Below are 21,704 nucleotides of genomic sequence, written 5' to 3'. Positions count from 1 at the left end.
GCTTCCATAGAAAAAGGCCGATATTCATCCAAAAAAAATCTTATAAAAGTCGCTAAAGCATTTTTTTACCCAGGGTCGGCTTTTTATTGTATTTTGGTCGAGGGTCGGCTTTTTTCCAAGGGTCGAGGGTCGGCCTTTTTCAAGGGTCAAAGTCGAGGTCGAGGTCGGTTTAATGGAGATTGCCGAAATTTTCATCCGACACGCTTAAAGCTCTCTGATGGTCAGGAAAATTTTCAACATCTGGAAGGTTTAGATTAAGATTTACGGGATTTTGTGAGACCGCGTCAAGAATTTTGAAGCGGGAGGTCTGGTAACCCAGCCCTCGTTTTCGGGGATTGGCGTGTCCAACCGAAATATTTATAGGTTTACGCCCAATGGCTGTTGAACCCGACTGAGGGTGCGGCACATCGTTCCTCTCCGATGGGAAATTGGCCCGCTCCTTTAGAGCTTTAGCGTGGGCGGCCGCCAATCCGCCATCGGAATATTAGATAAATTTATCTGACGTCATCATTTATGACGTCATCAAATTTTGAAAATTTTACTCATCTTCAGCATAGATTTTAAGAAAAACTCTTCATGGAAATTACAAAACCGGCAATTATGTTAAGGAAAAGTCTTTTACCTTTCAGAATCTTCAAACAGAATTGAAATATCTTTATTGGTTCGACTGTAATAGACATTTTTGTAAACCATATATTTGGGATTTTTTCAGACAGGTGGAAATTTTGTGATGACGTCATCAGTTTTTGAATGACGTCATCAATTTTTTTTTATTTCTGGAAAAACATCTGTACCAAATTTCATGGCCATAGCTCTTCTAGATCGAAAATAATCGAGGGTGGTAAATTCTACCCCCCCCCCCTGGGGATACAAAAGTCAAATAAGCTTGGGGCTAATAGGGTTAAGGTACCGTTGGAAAGGTTTTTTACACAGATTCTAGAAATCGTCACCACACTGTAAAAAATAATTTTCTTAAGCTAGATAGTCATCTCAATTTAAGAAAACTTAACTGATTTTAAGATCTCATTTCTTAAATTAAAATTAAAATTTTCGAGTTTTGAAAAAAGTGTACGTTATCCTAAAATTAGATAAAATTTCTTATATTCTAGGGCGGTCAGATAAAATATCTAGAGCTATAGAGAAAGTGCGCGAAGCGAAATAAAAGGATTTACTAAAGCATGAAAACTTCTTTTGTTTTTAATCAAAAGAATAGTTTATTGAATGAAAAATTTCACTACGAAGGTTTTAACATTTTTTTGAAGTTTTTTTTGTGAGAAGTTTTGTATGTATATTGAAGAGATTCTTTTTGAGGGGAGAAGAGCAAAGACAAGACGCGATTATAAGATAAGTATTTTTTTATATGTTAACTTTACTGAACCTACCTACCTACCTACAATCTTACAAATATGGTTTGAGCCTGTTTCACTTAATGATCACAAGAGCATAAGGGATATATTCTAGCAAGATTCGTAACGATATCAATTTTCTTGAATGAGACACTTCGTATAGGCAAGCATAAATGCGTGGCAACAATTACAATTTGTAGTCATGTACTACCTAAATTGTACAGACTACCGGGCTACCTTAACGGAGCGGCCTGTTTGTTTCTACAAAACCTTAGAAAGATAACAGTAACATTGGCAAGTCAGTGCAGAAACAATTTGTAGTCATGTGCTACCTAAATTGTGCAGACTACCGGGCTACCTTAATGGAGCGGCCTGTTTGTTTCTACAAAACCTTAGAAAGATAACAGTAACATTGGCAAGTCAGTGTGGAAACAATTTGTAGTCATGTGCTACCTAAATTGTGCAGACTACCGGGCTACCTTAATGGAGCGGCCCGTTTGCTTCTACAAAACCTTAGATAGATAACAGTAGCATTGGCAAGTCAGCGTGGAAACAATTTGTAGTCATGTGCTACCTAAATTGTGCAGACTACCGGGCTACCTTAATGGAGCGGCCTGTTTGTTTCTACAAAACCTTAGAAAGATTACTGTAACATTTGGCAAGACAGTTTGGAAACAATTTGTAGTCATGTGCTACCTAAATTGTGCAGACTACCGGGCTACCTTAATGGAGCGGCCTGTTTGTTTCTTCAAAACCTTAGAAAAATTACTGTAACATTGGCAAGTCAGTGCAGAAACAATTTGTAGTCATGTGCTACCTAAATTGTGCAGACTACCGGGCTACCTTAATGGAGCGGCCCGTTTGCTTCTACAAAACCTTAGAAAGATAACAGTAACATTGGCAAGTCAGTGTAGAAATAATTTGTAGTCATGTACTACCTAAATTGTGCAGACTACCGGGCTACCTTAATGGAGCGGCCCGTTTGCTTCTACAAAACCTTAGAAAGATAACAGTAACATTGGCAAGTCAGTGCAGAAACAATTTGTAGTCATGTGCTACCTAAATTGTGCAGACTACCGGGCTACCTTAATGGAGCGGCCTGTTTGTTTCTACAAAACCTTAGAAAAATTACTGTAACATCGGCAAGTTAGTGCAGAAACAATTTGTAGTCATGTGCTACCTAAATTGTGCAGACTACCGGGCTAACTTAATGGAGCGGCCCGTTTGCTTCTACAAAACCTTAGAAAGATAACAGTAACATTGGCAAGTCAGTGTGGAAACAATTTGTAGTTATGTGCTACCTAAATTGTGCAGACTACCGGGCTACCTTAATGGAAAGGCCCGTTTGCTTCTACAAAACCTTAGAAAGATAACAGTAACATTGGCAAGTCAGTGCAGAAACAATTTGTAGTCATGTGCTACCTAAATTGTGCAGACTACCGGGCTACCTTAATGGAGCGGCCTGTTTGTTTCTACAAAACCTTAGAAAAATTACTGTAACATCGGCAAGTTAGTGCAGAAACAATTTGTAGTCATGTGCTACCTAAATTGTGCAGACTACCGGGCTAACTTAATGGAGCGGCCCGTTTGCTTCTACAAAACCTTAGAAAGATAACAGTAACATTGGCAAGTCAGTGTGGAAACAATTTGTAGTTATGTGCTACCTAAATTGTGCAGACTACCGGGCTACCTTAATGGAAAGGCCCGTTTGCTTCTACAAAACCTTAGAAAGATTACTGTAACATTTGGAAAGTCAGTGTGGAAACAATTTGTAGTCATGTGCTACCTAAATTGTGCAGACTACCGGGCTACCTTAATGGAGCAGCCCGTTTGCTTCTGCGTAAAAACCTTGAATACTATTTTGGACTTTTTTCTGGTACAAGCCATTTATATTGAAATCAAAGCTCTTTGTATTTTTTTTCAGGAAAAGTGAAGTGCAAACCCGGAAGGGAAACGTCATCTACTTGTCTACATCTCTACAAGTCGTCTTCAAAAGGTCAGAAAATTTCTGTAATTGTTTACCCAGCACCTTCAATATTTGCAACTTCATCACTCCAAGTACAAAATCTCTTCAGAGTCATTTAGCAAACGTAGGTGGAAAGAAGCACTTACTTATCTTTGAGCTATGTTGGCTTGTGAAGTCTAATCTATTCTAATTTCCTTTTCTACAGGAGACTGAACGCAAGAAAGAAAGAACTGTTTGCCTGAGATGCCAAGACTAATGGTAGAAGTTAGGACATGCAAATCGTTTATCGTGTATGGTAGCAAGATTTTGACGGTGGAGCCGCTTCCACTCGGTTTCTTATGTTTAATGGTTTTGTTTTACTTGCTCCACGAATACTATCCAACAGACAGAGCTGATTACCTACATGCATGACAATCTAGCACCGGATCGTCTTCAAAGACACTTGTTGTAAAGATTCTCATTACGAAAGCTTTAATAATGCAGTAAAAAGACTTCAGAATTTCTACCCAGCGATTTCGACACCTCTATGTCACAGAGCCGCTGGGACCCCCGCCCAACTGGAAAATTTGACAAAAATTTCGTCCCGGTAGGAAAAAAACCTGAAATTTCAGTCCCACTGCTGGGAAATTAACTTTGATTCCTTCCCTATTCGAAATAAACTATTCGCACTGAAATTCTTATCCCCAATGAGTTTCACCGGGGCTGTGAGACAGGGGTGTATTTCATTTTGTGGTTTATTTTTATAACTACTATCGAGTTTTTTAGAACTTTTGTAGAGCTTAATTTTGTTAATAATTTATACAGTTCGTTTTCGTACTTTTCAAACTTTTTTTCAGTGCAATCGAATGACCATATAATTGGGTTTCTTTTTTGTAGTTCTATTGTACCTTAAATTTAACCATCCCTTCATCGAGCAAAGTCTCGCATACACTAAGGATTTTAACTTGGAAATGTTTTTTAATGGAATTTTTGCGTACAGATAAATAAAGGTGTATACATGTTAATATTTTCGTTAATTGTTATTACTCTTAAAGATGTATATATCATAGTATAAGAAAGCCGCGGCTTTCTTATACTATGTATATATGAAAGGCTTTCAACAGGCCTACTTTATTTTTGTTGATGATAGGATCCAAAAATCTCAAATTCGTCCATGGATGTATTGTTGGTCTGTCGAACTTGAGATTTTTGCGGCATTTTAATCACGGAGAAAAGATGAAACACCAGCCTTTTGGTTCAAATTATACAGACTCAATTTTATTGAAAATCACGCATTTCTGTCGGTACCCATTTCTGTCTTTACAATGTGTCAACTGGGTAATTCCCATATACAACAACTTAAATCAAGAAAGATCTCTATTGTGAAAATATCTAAAAACAAGATATGACAAGAAAAGATATCTAATAATATTATCCTGTTTTGAGAAAAATATCATCTTAAAACAAGATAATTGGTCGCCTCACGCAAGTGAAGGAGACCTTTAAATTCGGTGTTTTCTCCATACGACTTTTTTTGTGAAAGTTTGGTCGCCCGATTCGGAATTAAATGTTCGGTGATTCGGGAAATTATTTCCCGCGTAAATTCTTGCATAAGCCGTTTTATCTCTGTTATATTACGCCACGCAAACTTATCAGACAGTATTTGCGGTGTAGAGATTCTAATTAGCTCCGTAGTAGTTAGCGCACTTGTTTTATGAAATCTAAATAACGGAGATAATTAAAAGCCTCGTGAAAGTTGTCAACAGTTTCTACTGCAAGCAGCAGATAATTCTTGATTCTACAATAATGATTCTTCAAAATTGAAATTGAAACTTATGGTTCTTCATTGATATTATTCCATTCAAACTACCACACTCGTGATGTTGTTGAAAACAAACCTCCTTTCACTAGAATCACTTTTGAGGTTAAAATTTGGTTTTGGAAGATGGATGTGTTTGTGTTGACAAGAAAAATAAGATAGATTTTAGATAAGAAGAAGTTTATTATTGTTTCAATTACTCGAAATCTATGATAGCAGTTGATAGCATGTCCCAACCAAGATCACTCACTGCATATGGCAACCTAACCAATGTATTAATTTCCAGATCAAGTTGTACCATGAATTTCTTAGCTACAATTATTAGCAGATTTGAAGTGAAGCAAACAAAAGAACATTTATCACCTAAACGCTAAAGCAAGATTTGATTGATGATTCACCGTTCCAAGACATGCAATTTTGTGTAACCATTGCGAGTATTGACTTAAAATTTCTTGAACAAACATACAATGTCTCTATGTAGGGGACTACTGGCATCTAGTCAAAGATGAGAGTGACGTTATGTATTCTTTCTCTGGAATGGCCCTTTTGATTATTATTGTTGTTGTTTCCCTAGCATCCATTGAAACATGGAGTTATCAAGATATTTGCTGGAGTTTTAATTACACAACGTGACATTTTGCACCTACATTATAAGAAGAAATTTTGGCGGGAATTTAGTTTTGGACCCTCCCGGCGCTCCAGAAACGTCCTGAGCAAAAAGTGTCGTTTTTCTTGTATTACGACAATTGATCTGCACCGGAACTCCGGAGCTGTGTTAAGAATCACTTTGCTCCGCGAAGAGCTCCGGAACTTACCAGAGATAAAAATAGTGTTCTTTTAGCTGCTCTGATTTTTCAAGCTCGCAGTCATATTAAATTCCCTCCAAAATCTTTACTTTTGTTAAGATTACTTCAACTGTATTATTAGATTTATTATAATAATTTATTGACACTTTCTAGCAACTATTTTTAATTGTACAAACAAGAAACATCCATTGATATACAGTAAGTTAAACATGATATGATTAAGTGACCGTCTTCCAACTCAAACCCTATAACTTGAATGTTTCCTTAACTCAAACGGTTTTTTTATCCCTTCAGAACAAATTTAGACTATTTTCACCATATCCCTAATGTCAATTTAAAAAAATGATAACTTTCTGAAAACCTTTAAGATTTTAGGGTTGACAAAAATAATATTATATTACATATTTGTTTCTGAAGAATATTTTTCAGGCTGATTCCAATCTCATTTTATCTTTTCTAACATTAACTTTAAAAATCAACTTCAGCACATTGCTTTTTAACGATTTTGCACATTCGTAAATCACGTGTTACAGTGTTAAGCTTTTCGTCCTTTTACTTTTTTCAAACTTTTAAGCTCTTTAAAAAGCTATCCCATTTAGGCGACCTTCCAGCGCAGCTGGTTTATTTAGGTTGAAATGTGCACTTGGTTTTAATCTTAAAACAAGAAAATTATTCTAGATAAAAAATCTATGCCATCTCAAATCAAGATAAAATTTCTTACCCATCGGAATAGAAAATTTATCTTGAAAGTGGGATAATTTATCTAGTATTAAGAATTTTTATCTACTTTTTAGAAAATTATTTTTTACAGTGCATATATGCATTTCAAAATGGACCTGGGCTTGGGGGGAGTAGTAGTGGGACACTTCATACAATCTCGATCAAAATATATTGAGAATTTTGGTTAATTTAATTAATTCCACGTTTTTAGCAATTTAAAGTTCGGGGCGAGAAAGTCGCTTTTGGGTTAATTGATAAACTTAAATAATATTTCAATTCTGGAGAGGTAAATAGACTTCTAGGCTATATTCCGAGTCCTATTGGACCATTCTTGGACTTTTGGATTCTCAGATCCTAAGGTCGTAAGTCATAAGTCTAGCGTTTAAACTCACGTCAGAGTTAAAGTTTTTAGAGCACTTCCAAATCGTTTGTGGTTGTAAGATTTCGTGGGAATTTCCCTTTTTTTCTCAAATATTTATGACCATGATTGTATGTAGAACCCCTGTTTGTGTATTTTACAGATCAGAACGGCTCCCGAACCCCGAGGGGGGGGGCACTTAAAGGTAAATGCATGACCTACCAAACGTACGTGTCGCCCTTAAGGGTATATTTTCCAAGCTTCCCAAAGACTCACTGTAAGGTTCGAAATCAGCTAAGAAGATGAGAAAAATTGCACTCTAAGGGTGTAAAATTTCGAAAATCTGACGATATTTTGCTTGAAAATGGTCAAAGGTTTTCAAGAAAATGAACCGTATAAGGGTCGATTTTTCGCTCAAATTTTGCTAAATTTTCTCTGCACTGTAAAAGGGTCTGATTATAAAGGCCTTATTTTGGGCCGCACGTATGGTCGTTTTTTAATCGAGATAGAGTCCCTCCCCCGGGTAGAGGAAAACAATTTTCATCACTAAAACTTGTTATGTCATCCACCGTTGGAAAGGTTTTTTCAACTGGATCAGTAGCGATAGATTTTATTTTCAAAGCGATGTTTGTGTAAACTAAAAACCACGCGCGGGCGTTCTGGATGGGAAATAAGTGGCTTCATTTCCCAAGTCAATGACAAAAATCCAGGTAATACAGTATCTAGGGACTAATGGAGATGAAAAAGATACAAGGGCGGCATATACCCGTACCCTTAACTTGCCTAGGTTTTCTTAATATTTCAGTCTTCAAAACCTATTCAATAATCTTTGGGAATTGAATATCTATTGACGGAGCAGAGAATTCTAATCTTATTTCAATTATTTCAAGTCCAGTTTAGATGATTAGTTTTAAGGATTTTATTAAAAAATATTTATATCAGCTTTTTTGCGACACACTGTATGCGATACTTCAAAGGTTGTTGACAAAAACTGAGCAATATATTGCGAATAATAAAAATTTTTGCGTAGCTATTTATACACTAAAATGTTGAAAAAAAAGGAGAAAAATATAATCCCTTGAAGATGGAAGTATGTACATTGGTTTAAAAATTATCAAAATATTTTCATGTAAAACTAAACATATATAAAAATGACTGTAAAGTTCCTAAAATAAAAAGTATGACAGAATTAAACATTTCTATTGTTGGTATGATAAGTGATCAAAGATCAAATCTGTCTTGAGAATGTTTGAAAATGACCCAACCTTTTGTCAGTCCTTTGAAATGATTGCTTACTCTTCGTTTTCACTCTTCGGTTCAGCCGCTTTCTTCTTTTCGTCGTCAAAATCCTAAAACATAATCATAAATATAGTAATACTCGCACTAAAATCAATGTAAATGGTCGAATTTTATCTCCGTGCAATTGGTATAAGGGGTGCACCGCAAATGTTATTTCTATTTGTTCAAAATAAAGAAAAACCCTAGACAAAGAATGCATCAGTTCCGTGGTCATCCAAAGTCATGTAAAGAAAAAGGAAGACATCAGAAACTAAAGTACAGCATCGTTATTATTACACTACTGTTTTTATTGAACTACTTCTACTAATGTACCATACACTCTTGTCAAATTTAAGGAAATGATAATAAGTGTGTTAGTGTTAAATAAGTGTTACCCTCCCCAACCTTCGGATAGTTAATCAAATTGATCAATACAAGATCAATCTATTTAAAAATCAGAAGAAGTTTCAATGAATATATTACCTCGTTGACCGTTCCTTCATTTTCCAATGTTGAATTTTCCACCATCAATTTCATATTCTTCTTTGATATAATGTTTCCGTTTTCGTCTATCAAACACGGGTCTTCATTCTCCTAGCAAGGGAAATAAAGAAAAAACAGAGGTGACAGTCTGAGAGTGCGGCCACTTGAAGGGGATTTGCATTTCAAGGTAATACGGAGATTATTGGCAGATAGCAATCACTTTTGTTTGTTAGACAAAATTTGTGTATATTTACCTTATCACTAGAACTGCCACCAATGACCTCTACTTCTTTCCACGGGGGAGGTGGTTGATCCTGAACACGCTTCAAAACATATTTGTAAACACGAAAACCACTCAAACCAGTACATGGCCAACATTTCTCTACTGTGTAAAGTCCTGAAATGCAACAAGTATATAATCTTTTAAGGTCACGACTGGGGCTACACGTAGAAGCACGGTTGTTCTTGCAAACTACAGGCTTGGCTTACTATACCATAGTAAAAACACAAAAAATCTCCGAAATAAAAGTCTTGTTACCATCGTATCTGTATCCGTATTCAGGAGCGAACGGACTTTGTAATTTGTACCCACGTATCACGCGTACTGGCTCACGGCTTTCCACGTTTCTTGAAAGCGCCAAATTCACTACATGAAAGAAGACGACCTATTAGCTATATCGAGTATTTTACTGTACATAAATGTATGATTTTGATTTTGTTTAACACACCTAGAGATACTTTATACTTCGAGACACATGTTTACGACTTTGAAAGAATTAGAGCAAGCTAACATTTATTTTACTTATTTAAGATGAACTGATAAAAGTTGAGCCAATTTCTTCGTTCGACTTTCTGTCAAAAACTAAAGAAAAAGTTTAACTCACTTTTATCCAACGTTTGATCTTTCGACTGCGGTGCAGTTCTCAAATTCTAAAGAAAAGAAAACTTCTCATTTTATATCCTCAGGAAAAATTATTCACGTTGATAAATCTTATAATACTAATAGCTTATCGAGATTGCTTTTTGGATGATAGAAGGAAGTCGATTATGTGCTTAAAAAGTATGAAGAAATTTTCGTTTTCTTACCTTCGGGTTGCTTTTAGTTCCTTTTAGATCTCTCCCACCTAAAGTAAATAAGAAAATTGTACCTTGAGTTATAAGAAAATTAGTCTTTGTCAGACAAAAAATTTCCTTTCTTTAATGAAACCTAGTCCAGTACATAATTCAGAAATAACTTCAATTTGAGTAAAATACACGTACGATGCCTTGCTAAAACCACAAGGGATGATCAAACTTAATTCAATCAGACCATTTTTCTTTGCACCACCTTTACATAAATTTACTAAATATGGGAATCTGATGATTCAACACAAAGGTTGGTTGCATAGTATTGACGTACCTGATCCCGTGAATGTGAAACTTTCACCGTAATCCAAATCGTCTTCGTACCCACCGGAAAGTGCAATCGAGTAACATCCTATTGCTTCATTACCATGTATACCAGCTATTGTTGGCCTAAGGAGAAACATGAAATTCGCTTCATTACTCATTATTTAGTCAGTTTTCTTGGATTATCTCTCTCCATTCCTTTAAAACTTTCAATAATTTTGCTTTCAAATTCCTTTGAGCCTAATTTTTGACTAAAATTAAAAAGTGACATCACAAGCGATTTGAAATATAATCCCGAACGTTCCAATACCTAAGAGGTTCCTGAATGTTCTAAGATGCTCCTAAACTAAACGTAAATAAAGGGAACGACCTTCTCTCCCGTTCCTAGAACATAAACTAAACATCTATGAACGTCCCGTATCGTTCTATTTAACTAATAGCACTCGCAATTTTTTATTATGACCCTTTCAAGATCTACCTCCTTCAAAGTGGAGGAAGAAGTTAAAATACAAAGCTTTTTGTGGTACATTGATATATAACAACATAAGTAAAGGAGACGGAATATCTCAAACTGGTTGCAGCCAATGAATCAACAATACAGATTTTCTTGGAAAGTTTAATTTGTCTGTTACATGAAAAAAAAAAGATAACCAATACATTTTAATTATCTGTTACTGCTTCAAGATGAGACATCCTCGACTCCTACCTGTGAATTCCATCAGCACTGCATCCCATTCTAGTTTCCCAATGATATCCAATGTGAAAAGCTGTATCTGGTGCACCAAAATAATTTTCTCTGTGCATTGGTTTCGGTTTTGGCTTGTATTCTTCTTCATCTTCTTCTGGTAAAACGATGGTTCCATCTGGTTCCTAAACAGAAAATAAATTGTTTTACTATGTTGCGATTGCGACCATGCCTACCATAAAGCTATGTTTTTACATCACTCTATTTTGCCTCCATTAGAGATAGGAAGTATGTTGGTATTACTTTCGAAATGTTTTGGATCAAGAAAACAGTTGTCATTGCTTTTTTTAACGTTTTACATTTTTGGTGATCATACAATCTTTGGAAACATTTTCTTCTGAAAAAATGCAGAATTATAACATCCAAATATAATATTGTCTAAATAATACCTGTTTTCAAGATTCTAATGTGCTAAATCATTTTTACAGTAAGCAAACTAAACTGTTGAGGGCTGAAAAAATCTTTTGAACGATTTCGTAGAGATTTTCTACTGAAAAGTAAATGTTTAATTTCACCCAAAAATATTCACAATACATTATGAGCACCCTAGGTATTTTAAATAGTTTTAACAATGCCAAAGTTGAAGAGAAACCTTCTTGTTTCTAGTGTGCAATGGAGTGGGGTTCAAGATAAATTTTATCCTACTCGTTATTATATAATAGGTTATTAATAAACAAGATTACGACTCACAATGCCTTTAACTCTGAGTGATCTTCGTCTCATGAATTTCGCCCCACTACTTGTTTCTTCATGGTCAACAACATCAGCTATCTTTCTCTTTACTGGTGGAGCTGTTCTGGTTTTTCTTTCAGTTGGTTTCTTTCTAACCAGGGGATTCAAAATAGGCTTGAACTAGGTAAAAAAATAGAGCGTCTATGTGTTAGTTCAATTTCGGAAAATCTCTAAAATTAGCAATCATTCCTTTAGATATTCTCATTATTGTTAATGTGAAAAATATTTAAAAAATCTGATTGGCTAAAGAGAGTCAATATTTCCCATATATCATATACTTTAGCTTTAAAAAAGTGAGACCAAGTTCATATTCTGTAATATTTTCTCTCAGAAATAATTCTTATTCTCGGAAATGTTTCCTTTGTCCTCCTAAATTAGCTTAAATAAACACAAAAGTTAATGACCATTGGAATGTTTCTCATGTTTTGATGTTGATTTCACCAAAATACCGGGTATCTGGCAATGCCTTTTAGCAGAATGGATTAAGATACGAGCTTGAATTTAATGCCATAAGAAGGTCTAACTTAGATTCTGAGCTGTTAATTTTTTAAATTTGGTTCAGTAGTTTTTGAGTAATCAGTTTTCAAAATAGGATTTCACTTTTAAAAAATGAGCGAAGCGAAAAAAGCCGAAAAATGGGTGCTTAAAATTTACAACGAGAAAGAGACGGAACTGAAATAGACATGTCTTAATATTGCATTGCATTGCATTTTTAATTTTTTTCTTTTTTATGAAGAAAATATTCACAAGGCTATAAACAGAAATCTTATTCGTTGGGAAAGCATTATTAACTGATAATTGATATAATCAAGACAAACGGAAGACAAACCCACACCCTCTGGTCCTTTTCGTAGCACAAGGTATTTTGATGAAGAGATGGAGATTTTTACTCACAGTCTCACGCCTTATTCCATATTGACATTTCTTTTCGTCAAGTTTTACCAGATAAAAATTTAAATTCTTAATTTTACATTTAAATACCTTCTGGTGACTTTTACCCAACAGGATATAGTTAACTACACGTCTTTTTTTTTTTTAAGAAACACACTTTTAAGAAACATGAGGCTCAGAATGCCTAAAAACTAAGAAACATCTAAGAAACATGGTGAGGCTGAGAATGAGAAAATAACATTTTTAAAACGGTTTTTTTAGAACCTTCCAATCTTTGCATGAAAAATAGGCTGATTATGTCAAAAAGTTTAGAAACATGTAAGAAACATTTAAGGCTCAAAAGGCCGATTTCTTAAGCAACATTGAGACTTCTAGTCTCTAGTAAAACTAGTTTCTTAAAAAAAAAAACGTGTACATCGTAAAAATGCATATACGTTCGATTGAAACAAAAGAAAAGAAAGAAGGAGAAAGCAAATCGAACAAATTTTATCACCCCTTTTTGACTTATTTTTGCAGTTTTTGAAAAGTGTTTTATTTTTGACTTTAAGTGATCATAACTTTTAAACCGATTGTCTAAATGTAAAAAGTAAATACACCAAATTAAAGTCAGACCCTCCCCAATTTTAATAAAGCAAGGTAAACCTTACAGATACATTACATACAGATCATTTAGAAGATAGCTCTAAAAACGTTTTCAATTTTCGGAAGTTTTTTTTTTGAACCAGCTGGTACAGGTGTTGGAAAAAAGACACAAATACTGAGAAAAAAATTTGATGATATTTTTCAAGTTGACGATAAATCAGTTATCACACTTTTACTTGTACAATAACACATAATAATCTATGCCATCACATTAGGGAAGTGCTATTTCTTCATGAAAGAGAAAAAAACATTTTTCAAAAATAAAATTGTCAAACTATGATTATTGATTTGCTATTTAGGAAATATCTTTATATGAACACAAAAAAGAAACTTACACTTCTAAGTAATCCAAGACTTTCAAGCATTTTCTTGTTATCTTCAATGTTTTGGAGCCGTTGCTTTTCATAGCTACTGAGTTCCCTTGATTGAACCATAGTAACAGTATATGTTTATCACTTAAAAGAAGAACATTTCAATCTTTGTTTTCGTCAAGTTATTTGATGGCGTTTCATAGTCTAGCGCTGTAGTCAAATTCAAGATGTGGTATTTTTTGTAGATGCCAAATCTGGTCACAGAATTCTATTGGCTGTTAAACTTAAACAATTGTTGAAATCACGTGATATTATTGTTTTGATTGGAGGTGCGCAAATCTGATTGGCTAACCTTATCAACGTCTTTTTTGGCACACGAAATTGAAACCAAATCAAACTGGGTTACACCGTGAGATTGGGGTAACTTGCATCAGTGGAGGCTAACATGCATAGCCCTCAAATGATATGAATGACCTGGCTGGTCATTAAAATACAAAATTAAATCAAAACAAAAATGGTTATGTAGAGCTGCGAGCAGAGCTGCGTAGTTCATTTGTTTGTTTTGCTGCTTTGATAGGTCAGTCATTTGATGGCTATGCAAGTTTCCCTCCACTGATGCAAGTTACCCAACTTCACGGTAAATACCATACTTTCACTGAGTAGCTTCTGATGGGATTTTTGCTTATGTGGTGTAAGTTTGAATAGAGAGTATGGATCTCCCAGACTAGGTGTCAGTGAGATTTCCTTTCCATTAAAACTACAGCCAGTATAGACTTAAACTCGTATATCAAGATTACAGGAATTTGAGTACGGGCTGATTTTACTTTTGTTTTGAGTGGTTTCCTTTTTCGATTTCAAGCCAACATCTTAGCAACGGGCTGCTTGCCCATAGTTACAGGGGTTTGTGCAAAAAACTAAACATAGAAAATTTTCCAAATCCCCCATTTTGATTAAAGCAATGAAAAATGAAACTTTTCTATGTTTCACTTTTTTGCACCTATTCTTCAAAAATGAAAATATTTAAGATTTTATATAAGTTCTTCTTTTATTCAATGATTTTTTACGGCACTTTGTTGACAATCTAACTCTCGCATCAAGTTCCCGCTTTCTTCAGTAAATTAAAGATGAGAAAAAACCTAAGCCACAGATCACAGATTGAAACAAATATATGAAGGGTAGGATTTTACAGCCCCCCTCGTGCAAGGCACTGAGAAGCCAGGGGTGCCAAAAAGAAGGGCCGTTTGACAGTTACATCAATATGCCTTCTTACCTGTCTTTAAAAATATAAATAAAAGTAATCACGGAAAAGGACGCGAAAAAAAAAGACATAAGTGTGAGAACAGAGTAATCAAACTCGTTAGAAAAAGTACCATTAGAAGTCATAAAAAATCAACCTGAATAAATGCAATCGAAATTCCAGAGAACTTCATAATTCCCCAAACAACATTACATTACTATGTCAAACTCCCATCACATAAATTTTACAATTACGTCAGAGTAGACTACGCTCGCCACCGAAGAGGTTTATTTGGAAAGGGTAATTATATTTTATTGTTCGCTTCTTTTTTAAAGATTTGCCAAGTTGGAAAAGTATGAATTTCTTTGTACATATTTTACCTACCCCAAATATTTGGGACGCTGAGTTTTAAACGAATGGTCAAGTTGAAACGAACGATAAATGTATCAAGGTCTGTTTTATTTACCCCCTGGTGACTTAACAAAAGAGACTTAACTCGATGTTACAATCCAATTATTGAAAGTTTGTCTCGGCCTTTTTATAATGAGCGAGACATACGTTCTCTGATTACGCAATTTTCATATCAACATTTTCGAGGCATTTTGATGTAACTGTTTGAAATGTGGCAACCTCATTGGTGGAAATTTGATAAACAGCTGCGAAGGAGGGCTGGAAAGCAATCAGTAGAAGAGACCAGCACCACTTTCATTTTTGCTGCAGATTTCGATATAAACTTCTCTCACACTCACAGGGATTACTTGTCAATAATGTACATAATACACATGTGTTGTGTCAACTTGTCAGCATTGTATTGTGGTGTTGTAAAGGAAAAGATAAGAGGTAAGACTAGCCTAGTTTCTAATCCTGATATAAGAGTTTAAGTTTTGACCAGACCTGCCAACTTGAGATGTTCATTTCTAGTATGGATTCGGCGAAAATTGACGCCGAAGGCGTTTGGCTATAGTTTTAATGTACGCCAAGAAAAAATGAGTTTAATCGTCGTGGCGTGAAAACGCCATAGGCGTTTTTTAAAACTCAGGGGGGTCTAGGGAGGGGGCGCTGTAAGCCCCCTGCGGGTCCAGGGCAGAGCCCTTCATTTTGCGTGAATATCTTGGCCTGATTTTTTCGATTTTCTAACATCGAAATACGGAAAATGTTTTCGAAAAAATCGGAAATCTGTTCTGAAAATCTGGGAAACTTTTTTCAAAAAATCGGAAAAAGGAGGAAATTTCTTTCAAATATCAAAAATGCGTGAGAAATCAAACTTTTGAAAAATTGCATCTCACGTCCAATCAATGCGCCTGCGTGAGAGAGAGTTGGCACCTCTGCTGAATGACAGCTACTAAGGTTAAAAAAACAACACAACTTTTTGCTTTTTTTATTGTTAGCCTATTGTATTTTGTTAAATTGTTGTTTATGGTTTACACCCTCCACTTCATTCCCATCAACCCATCTTTCTCAGGAAGAGTGATCGTCCTTGTACTCCTTCTCTTCCCCAACTACCCACCACGTGGATAACCAAAACTAACATTTCCCGCTCAAATCGCTCAAATGATGGGATGGTGGATTCAACAGGGGCGGTGGGCGGTGGGCGCTATGTCGGGAGTTGAGCGGTCGGAAATCTCTTCTTTCCTTTTTAGCTCGTCAAGCCTTTTTTCTCAATGATGAACCTGAATAAACTTGACTTCGCCGAAGCGAATGGTTCTAAATGAAATCGAAACTTAGGTAGCTAAACATAGCGACAAAATCAAGATGGCGAATGTGTAATGTTGAGGTGAAGCTAATTTTTCTCGTTTTACCTTCTCATTGTCTTTAAAGTTTTAGATCGTCTTTATCAAGAAAGAGCCGTTTCCTATAGAATCATAGCGTATATCCGGGGGGGGGCATTCGATTCATAAAACGACCATTGGAGCCCAAAATTAGGCCTTAGACAGCGTAGCTGGAACCTCGATATTCCACAGGATTATAGAAAAAGCTATAGACCAGGCGTAGTTAATCGATATAATCGATAATCTTGAGTAATCAATAAATAATCGATAAGTAATCGATGGATTAGATATCGATTAACCGATAGACAGTTAGTCACACTAGCGTCCCGCCAAAATGTGTATCAAAGATTAATGCTGCGAAAGCGCTATATCGTTTACTTGACTCTCAAGCATAAAAATGCGGCGCAAAACTTCTAAAGGGATTCATGAAAAAATAACCCGGCGCTTTTTAATGAAATTAACATTTTCAAAAACTTTGAGAAATTGCCTAAAATTTGAGCCATAGGATGAAAAAATTTGAGCCAGGACCCTGCCGACGCACCGGACTGTCCGGTGTATTTGTCCGGTGGCAAAAAGTATCCTTTCGCTACACCCAGTCAGGACCTCATTTCACTTTATCGATATTACGCAAACGGCAGTGTGCGCTAAATAATTTTGGTTTCGCTTTCGATTTCAAGCAAAGGTCTTAGCAACAGGGCGCGCGTACATAGCAACGGGGCTGGGTAGAAAAATCTAAACATAGAATTCAAAAAAAATACTGATCATCGTATAGAGCACTAAAAAATACCCCCTTTCTATGTTTAGTTTGTTCTACCTTGGATTATAACTGAAAATATCTTCAAAAAAACCTTCGTCCGCTATCAGCCGCGCGGAAATCTTTGCCCGCTTCAATTTTTAGATAATGAATAAGAGAGGTGCGCTTAGCTAAGCCGTGCTCGCGGGCGATAAATTTATGTTTTACTTATCTTGTATATTTTAGTGGTATGTATCCAATGAAAAGGATGTTGACAAAATATGCACGGCGCTGACAAAATATTCACGGCATTGATTATGACATCATTAAATATGTCAATGTCGATTCAACGCCCGTTAAAAATAATAATTCGTAGATAGTTCTTTTTATCTTGAAATTTAGTAATACGAGAAAAAAAAGATCAAATTTAATATTTGTTTCCTATCTAGATTATATTAGCGTTAGAATACGGTAAATTTTCACGAAAAATATTTCGCGATGGCGGTATACGCCCAATCGCGCCCACGGGAAAGGACCAATTTTTAATTATCGGGAAATCGGGGAAACCGGTTCACCACGTGGATAAAAAACGTACGGAATGAAACCTGACAAAAGGTTTCCAATCAGATTTATTCAGATAAAGCTATAAGAGGTTCATTACTTGTGGGTTTTAAAACCTACATAAGCAAAAACGAAAGTTGCTGGGAAGGAAAGAGTAAACGCAAGACAGAAGGTTTGGTTGTGTTGATCAGGTATGTTTTTATTCTATCCGAACTAATGTTAAAAAAGACCAAAGAGGTCCTGACTGGCTACACCGGACGCAATAAGTCCGGTGTCAGTCCGGTGTTGCATACAGGGAATTTTGGACGCCGGACATTTACGAAACAAAAAATTAAGAAACACCGGACGCACACCGGACTGGTCATGTCCGGTGTTTTGATTCTCCGGTGGAAAAAATATCCTTCTCCAACAGCGGACATCCGACTTCCTTAATCCGGTGTAGAGATTGTCCGGTGGTAAAAAAAATTCTCATTTTACACCGGACTTTCGCGTGTCCGGTGTTCGTTAAGTCCGGTGCGTCGGCAGGGTCCTTTTGAGCCAAGCCAACCTTGAAAACTAATTTGAAGATCAACTTCCCAAGAAAAAGATCTACGGGGGAGGCGGAACCCACCTAGATCCGCGCACCACCGGATAGGCTGTTTCCCGGAATTTTGCCGGACCTCAAATAATGACCCATTTACATATGCGGAATTGTTTTTACTTTAGCGTATAAACCAGGCCTTAAAAAACGAAGCGCTGTCTCGGGAGAATTGAATGACAAATTTTGGTTGGTTGATTTTGGCTGCTGCACGTTTTATTTTGTTTCAAACTTTCAAGTTTTAATTAATTGTCTTGCGAACTTGATTCAGGTAACTCTCATCCTTGTTGTGCAAATACATCCTGTAGATGACTGATGTTGTTTTTTCTGAAAGCTAAATTTCCTAGTGTGACTAACTGATAGAATCGATACCGTGAGAGTGGGTAACTTGCATCAGTGGAGGCTAACATGCATAGCCCTAAAATGAATGACCTGGCTGGTCATTAAAATAAACTATATTCAGCTCCGCTCGCAGCTCTAGTCTACCATTTTTGTTTTGATTTAACTTTGTATTTTAATGACCAGACGGGTCATTCATTTGAGGGCTATGCATGTTAGCCTCCACTGATGCAAGTTACCCACTCTCACGGTAGGTAATCGATACTGAAGATTTTTTCAAAGCTTGATTATTTATCGATCAATTTTGTCATCGATTGTTTATCGATTATAGATCGATTATACTTCAATTTAATTAGGTATCGATTAAAAATCGATCGACTATTGATCATAGCTTTTGATCGAGTACATATCGATCAAAAATTGATTAATCATCGATCAAATAGTTAATCGATCAACTATCGATTCGTGATCGATTATTTATCAGATTTTAGGGAGTGGTACTTTAATTGGATTAACTTTCGCCTTTGCGAGATTAAATTTCTCGATTTCTTGAATTTTCGCAATTTTTGCGAAATTAAACGCAACATTTTTCGCTGATCTCGATTGGGATGTACTTTTGAATTGAATCCAATCCCCTGGTAGCATAGGGCCTATAAAAGCTACTAGACTCTTTTTTTTATAAGCATACGGTAAATTTCGGCTGAAGCATTCTCAAACCCTCTGAAAGGCTGAACAAAAAAGAAATTGAAAAAACAACAAAGTTACTGTTTTATTTAGAGAAGGGGTGTTATTGAATGGTTTGCCTTTTTGGAGGAGCATTATTAATTCGAAAGCGGGCGTTTATTCAAAGTAATACGATTGGTATGAGATTTGGCTAACTCCAGAAATTTTCTTTACTTCATTAAATACCTTATCATGGCCTTTTTTACGCCGGACCTTATTAGCGTTATTTTTGGGCTCGTTGGTGGAATAAGGGCCGGCGTAAAAAGGGCCGATAATGTAGTCAATAGTCGTTCCCGATCGATATATAATCGATAACGATACGTGATTGAAGATAAGTAAATAATTGATAAGTAATCAAAGTATGAACGATAAGTAATCGATGACTGTTAACAATCGATACATGATTGATAAGTAATCGATAGGATGTATGTAGTTGATATGTGATCGATATGTAATCGATAGCTTGGAAATAATCGATCGCTGATCGATACTCAAGATTTTTTGAAGGTCTGATTACCTATCGATTCTATTGGTTAATCGATATCTCATCCATCGATTACTTATCAATTATTTATCGATTACTCAAGATTATCGATTATATCGATTAACTACTGGTATAGAGTACCCTGCCCAGTTGGCGACCAAAATTTTTTAATTCAAATTTCTCACTTACTTTTTACTTTTTTGAAAATCCTTTTCGACTAACGGTTAGACAACTTTTAACATGCTTTTCGTGTTTGTTTTGATTTTTTATTTGAGGCGATCTTCTTAGAATAAAAAACTTTCAAAGCGAGCGGTACTAGTGCCCAGTTCCCGACCGACGTACCAGTCTGCGACCGATCGCTAAAAAGAAAAAATCAGTGCTCTACTTGCAGGTTAGGTCATACCGTGAGTGGTCCTAAATCCGACAGCCCTTCCTAAATCGGACCCCCCAAATAACTGCTATGAAAAAAAATCCAATGTTTACAAACATTCCCTCTCCAAGTTGAACAATAAACTATTGAAATAAAACATCTAACGATGACTATAACATGACTATAATGTCAAGATTTCAATTTCTTAATGTGATCATAAAGTGTGAGCAGTGTGAGTTGTAAAAATAATTATATATCTCCATTATTATTCTGAATCGATTGCTCGTGTTTAAAACATTAACAATTTTGTAATAAAAAATTATGTTTTGTATTAAGAAGCAATTATTGTTATTTGCTTCAATTGGTTCAGTGTATCAAATTTCTCAGTTTAGTTGACACTTTGGTATCTTCATTGCGTCACAGGGAAAGGTTTGTTTTTATTTTAGTTTGTATCCTTGAAAGCCCCCATCGGATTTAGGCAGGGCTGTCAGATTTAGGACCACTCACGGTATGAATTGATCAGGATGATAAAAAAACTCATAAGCTTTCCCATATTTAATTTCTTTGCACTCGTTCTTTTGTTTTAAAATAGCTCACTTACATTTCCCTTTGGCATGTTTTTTCTTCAAGTCGCCATTTTTTTCTAAAGTTTGTTTTTGTTTTGTTTTGAAAGTGGCGGTCTATGGAGAGTCAGATTCATTTGATAAAAACGCGGGAATTTTTTATGTCTACCCGGAGATTCGATATACCGGTTTCCTTTGTTATTTCAATCCGGAGCTAGAAACTTCGCATTGGAGTTGTCAAGTTAAAGACCGCGGGCATGCCCCTTGAATGTTGTGATTGCAATGTAAAGTCTTCTTTTTTTCTCAGCATCTGGAATGTTTTGATCGCAATGTAGAGTCTTCTTTTTCTTACTTTCGATTTTGTCGGTCGCAGACTGGACGTCTAATTTCGAAACTGATTACATCAACTTTTTTATCAATATTTCAGACGAAGGAAACCCTATCGAGCTGATTTTTACAGAAATGCTTTCTAACATACTCATAGTTTTGGACAAGTATTTTTTGGAGTGGCAGTTGAAGAGTTTTTCTTACAAAGCTTTTTTGTCCACAGGTAGCCATTTTTTATTTTTTCGAAAAATCCGGCTTTTTCGTGTGCTTCTGTGCAAAGTTGGATCTTTCGGATTCTACTCGTTTTTTTCTAGAATTTTTTTTACACAGTACGGGAAATAGGTCAAGGCAGATTACTACCAAAAGAAATTCTCCAGAGGTTTGTTTTTGTATGACTTTTCTGGGTTCAAAGACGTTCGGTCGCCAACTAGACCGGTCGCCAACTGGGCAGGGGACTCTACCTGTTATCTTTTTTCTTTAAAGAATCAGCAAGCCATCAACATCGATAAATTACTCACATTTACTCAGAATTTTTTAAAATTATCTGCCATTATGA

At 35.8% G+C, this 21,704-nt stretch overlaps 1 protein-coding gene across 1 annotated transcript; it reads right to left on the bottom strand.

Moving 5' to 3' along the window:
- Positions 1 to 7,893: 7,893 nt before the first annotated feature.
- On the bottom strand, positions 7,894 to 13,646 carry LOC136813508 (uncharacterized). Its single transcript, XM_067070024.1, has 10 exons — positions 13,490 to 13,646; positions 11,580 to 11,741; positions 10,851 to 11,014; positions 10,155 to 10,270; positions 9,842 to 9,879; positions 9,640 to 9,685; positions 9,294 to 9,401; positions 9,010 to 9,152; positions 8,756 to 8,866; positions 7,894 to 8,343 (listed from the first exon to the last, which is right to left on the bottom strand). The coding sequence occupies exons 1-10, from the start codon at positions 13,586 to 13,588 to the stop codon at positions 8,287 to 8,289; spliced, it is 1,044 nt and encodes a 347-aa protein (XP_066926125.1). The 5' UTR covers positions 13,589 to 13,646; the 3' UTR covers positions 7,894 to 8,286.
- Between the last annotated feature and the right edge of the window lie 8,058 nt (positions 13,647 to 21,704).

This window comes from Clytia hemisphaerica, unplaced genomic scaffold, assembly GCF_902728285.1.
Source record: "Clytia hemisphaerica strain Z4C2 unplaced genomic scaffold, Clytia hemisphaerica genome assembly, whole genome shotgun sequence".
Taxonomy (NCBI): domain Eukaryota; kingdom Metazoa; phylum Cnidaria; class Hydrozoa; order Leptothecata; family Clytiidae; genus Clytia; species Clytia hemisphaerica.
The sequence above is the reverse complement of the archived record's forward strand: the minus strand, read 5'-3'. Positions and strand labels throughout refer to the sequence as shown.

What these genes read in the sequence shown, in the direction of transcription:
- LOC136813508 (XM_067070024.1), bottom strand. Translation starts at nt 13,588, where the DNA reads ATGGTTCAATCAAGGGAACTCAGTAGCTATGAAAAGCAACGGCTCCAA. An exon ending in GTCTTGGATTACTTAGAAGT is followed by an intron (nt 11,742 to 13,489) that starts GTAAGTTTCTTT and finishes TTTTTTACCTAG; the next exon opens with TTCAAGCCTATTTTGAATCC. An exon ending in AGTGCTGATGGAATTCACAG is followed by an intron (nt 10,271 to 10,850) that starts GTAGGAGTCGAG and finishes GTTTCTCCTTAG; the next exon opens with GCCAACAATAGCTGGTATAC.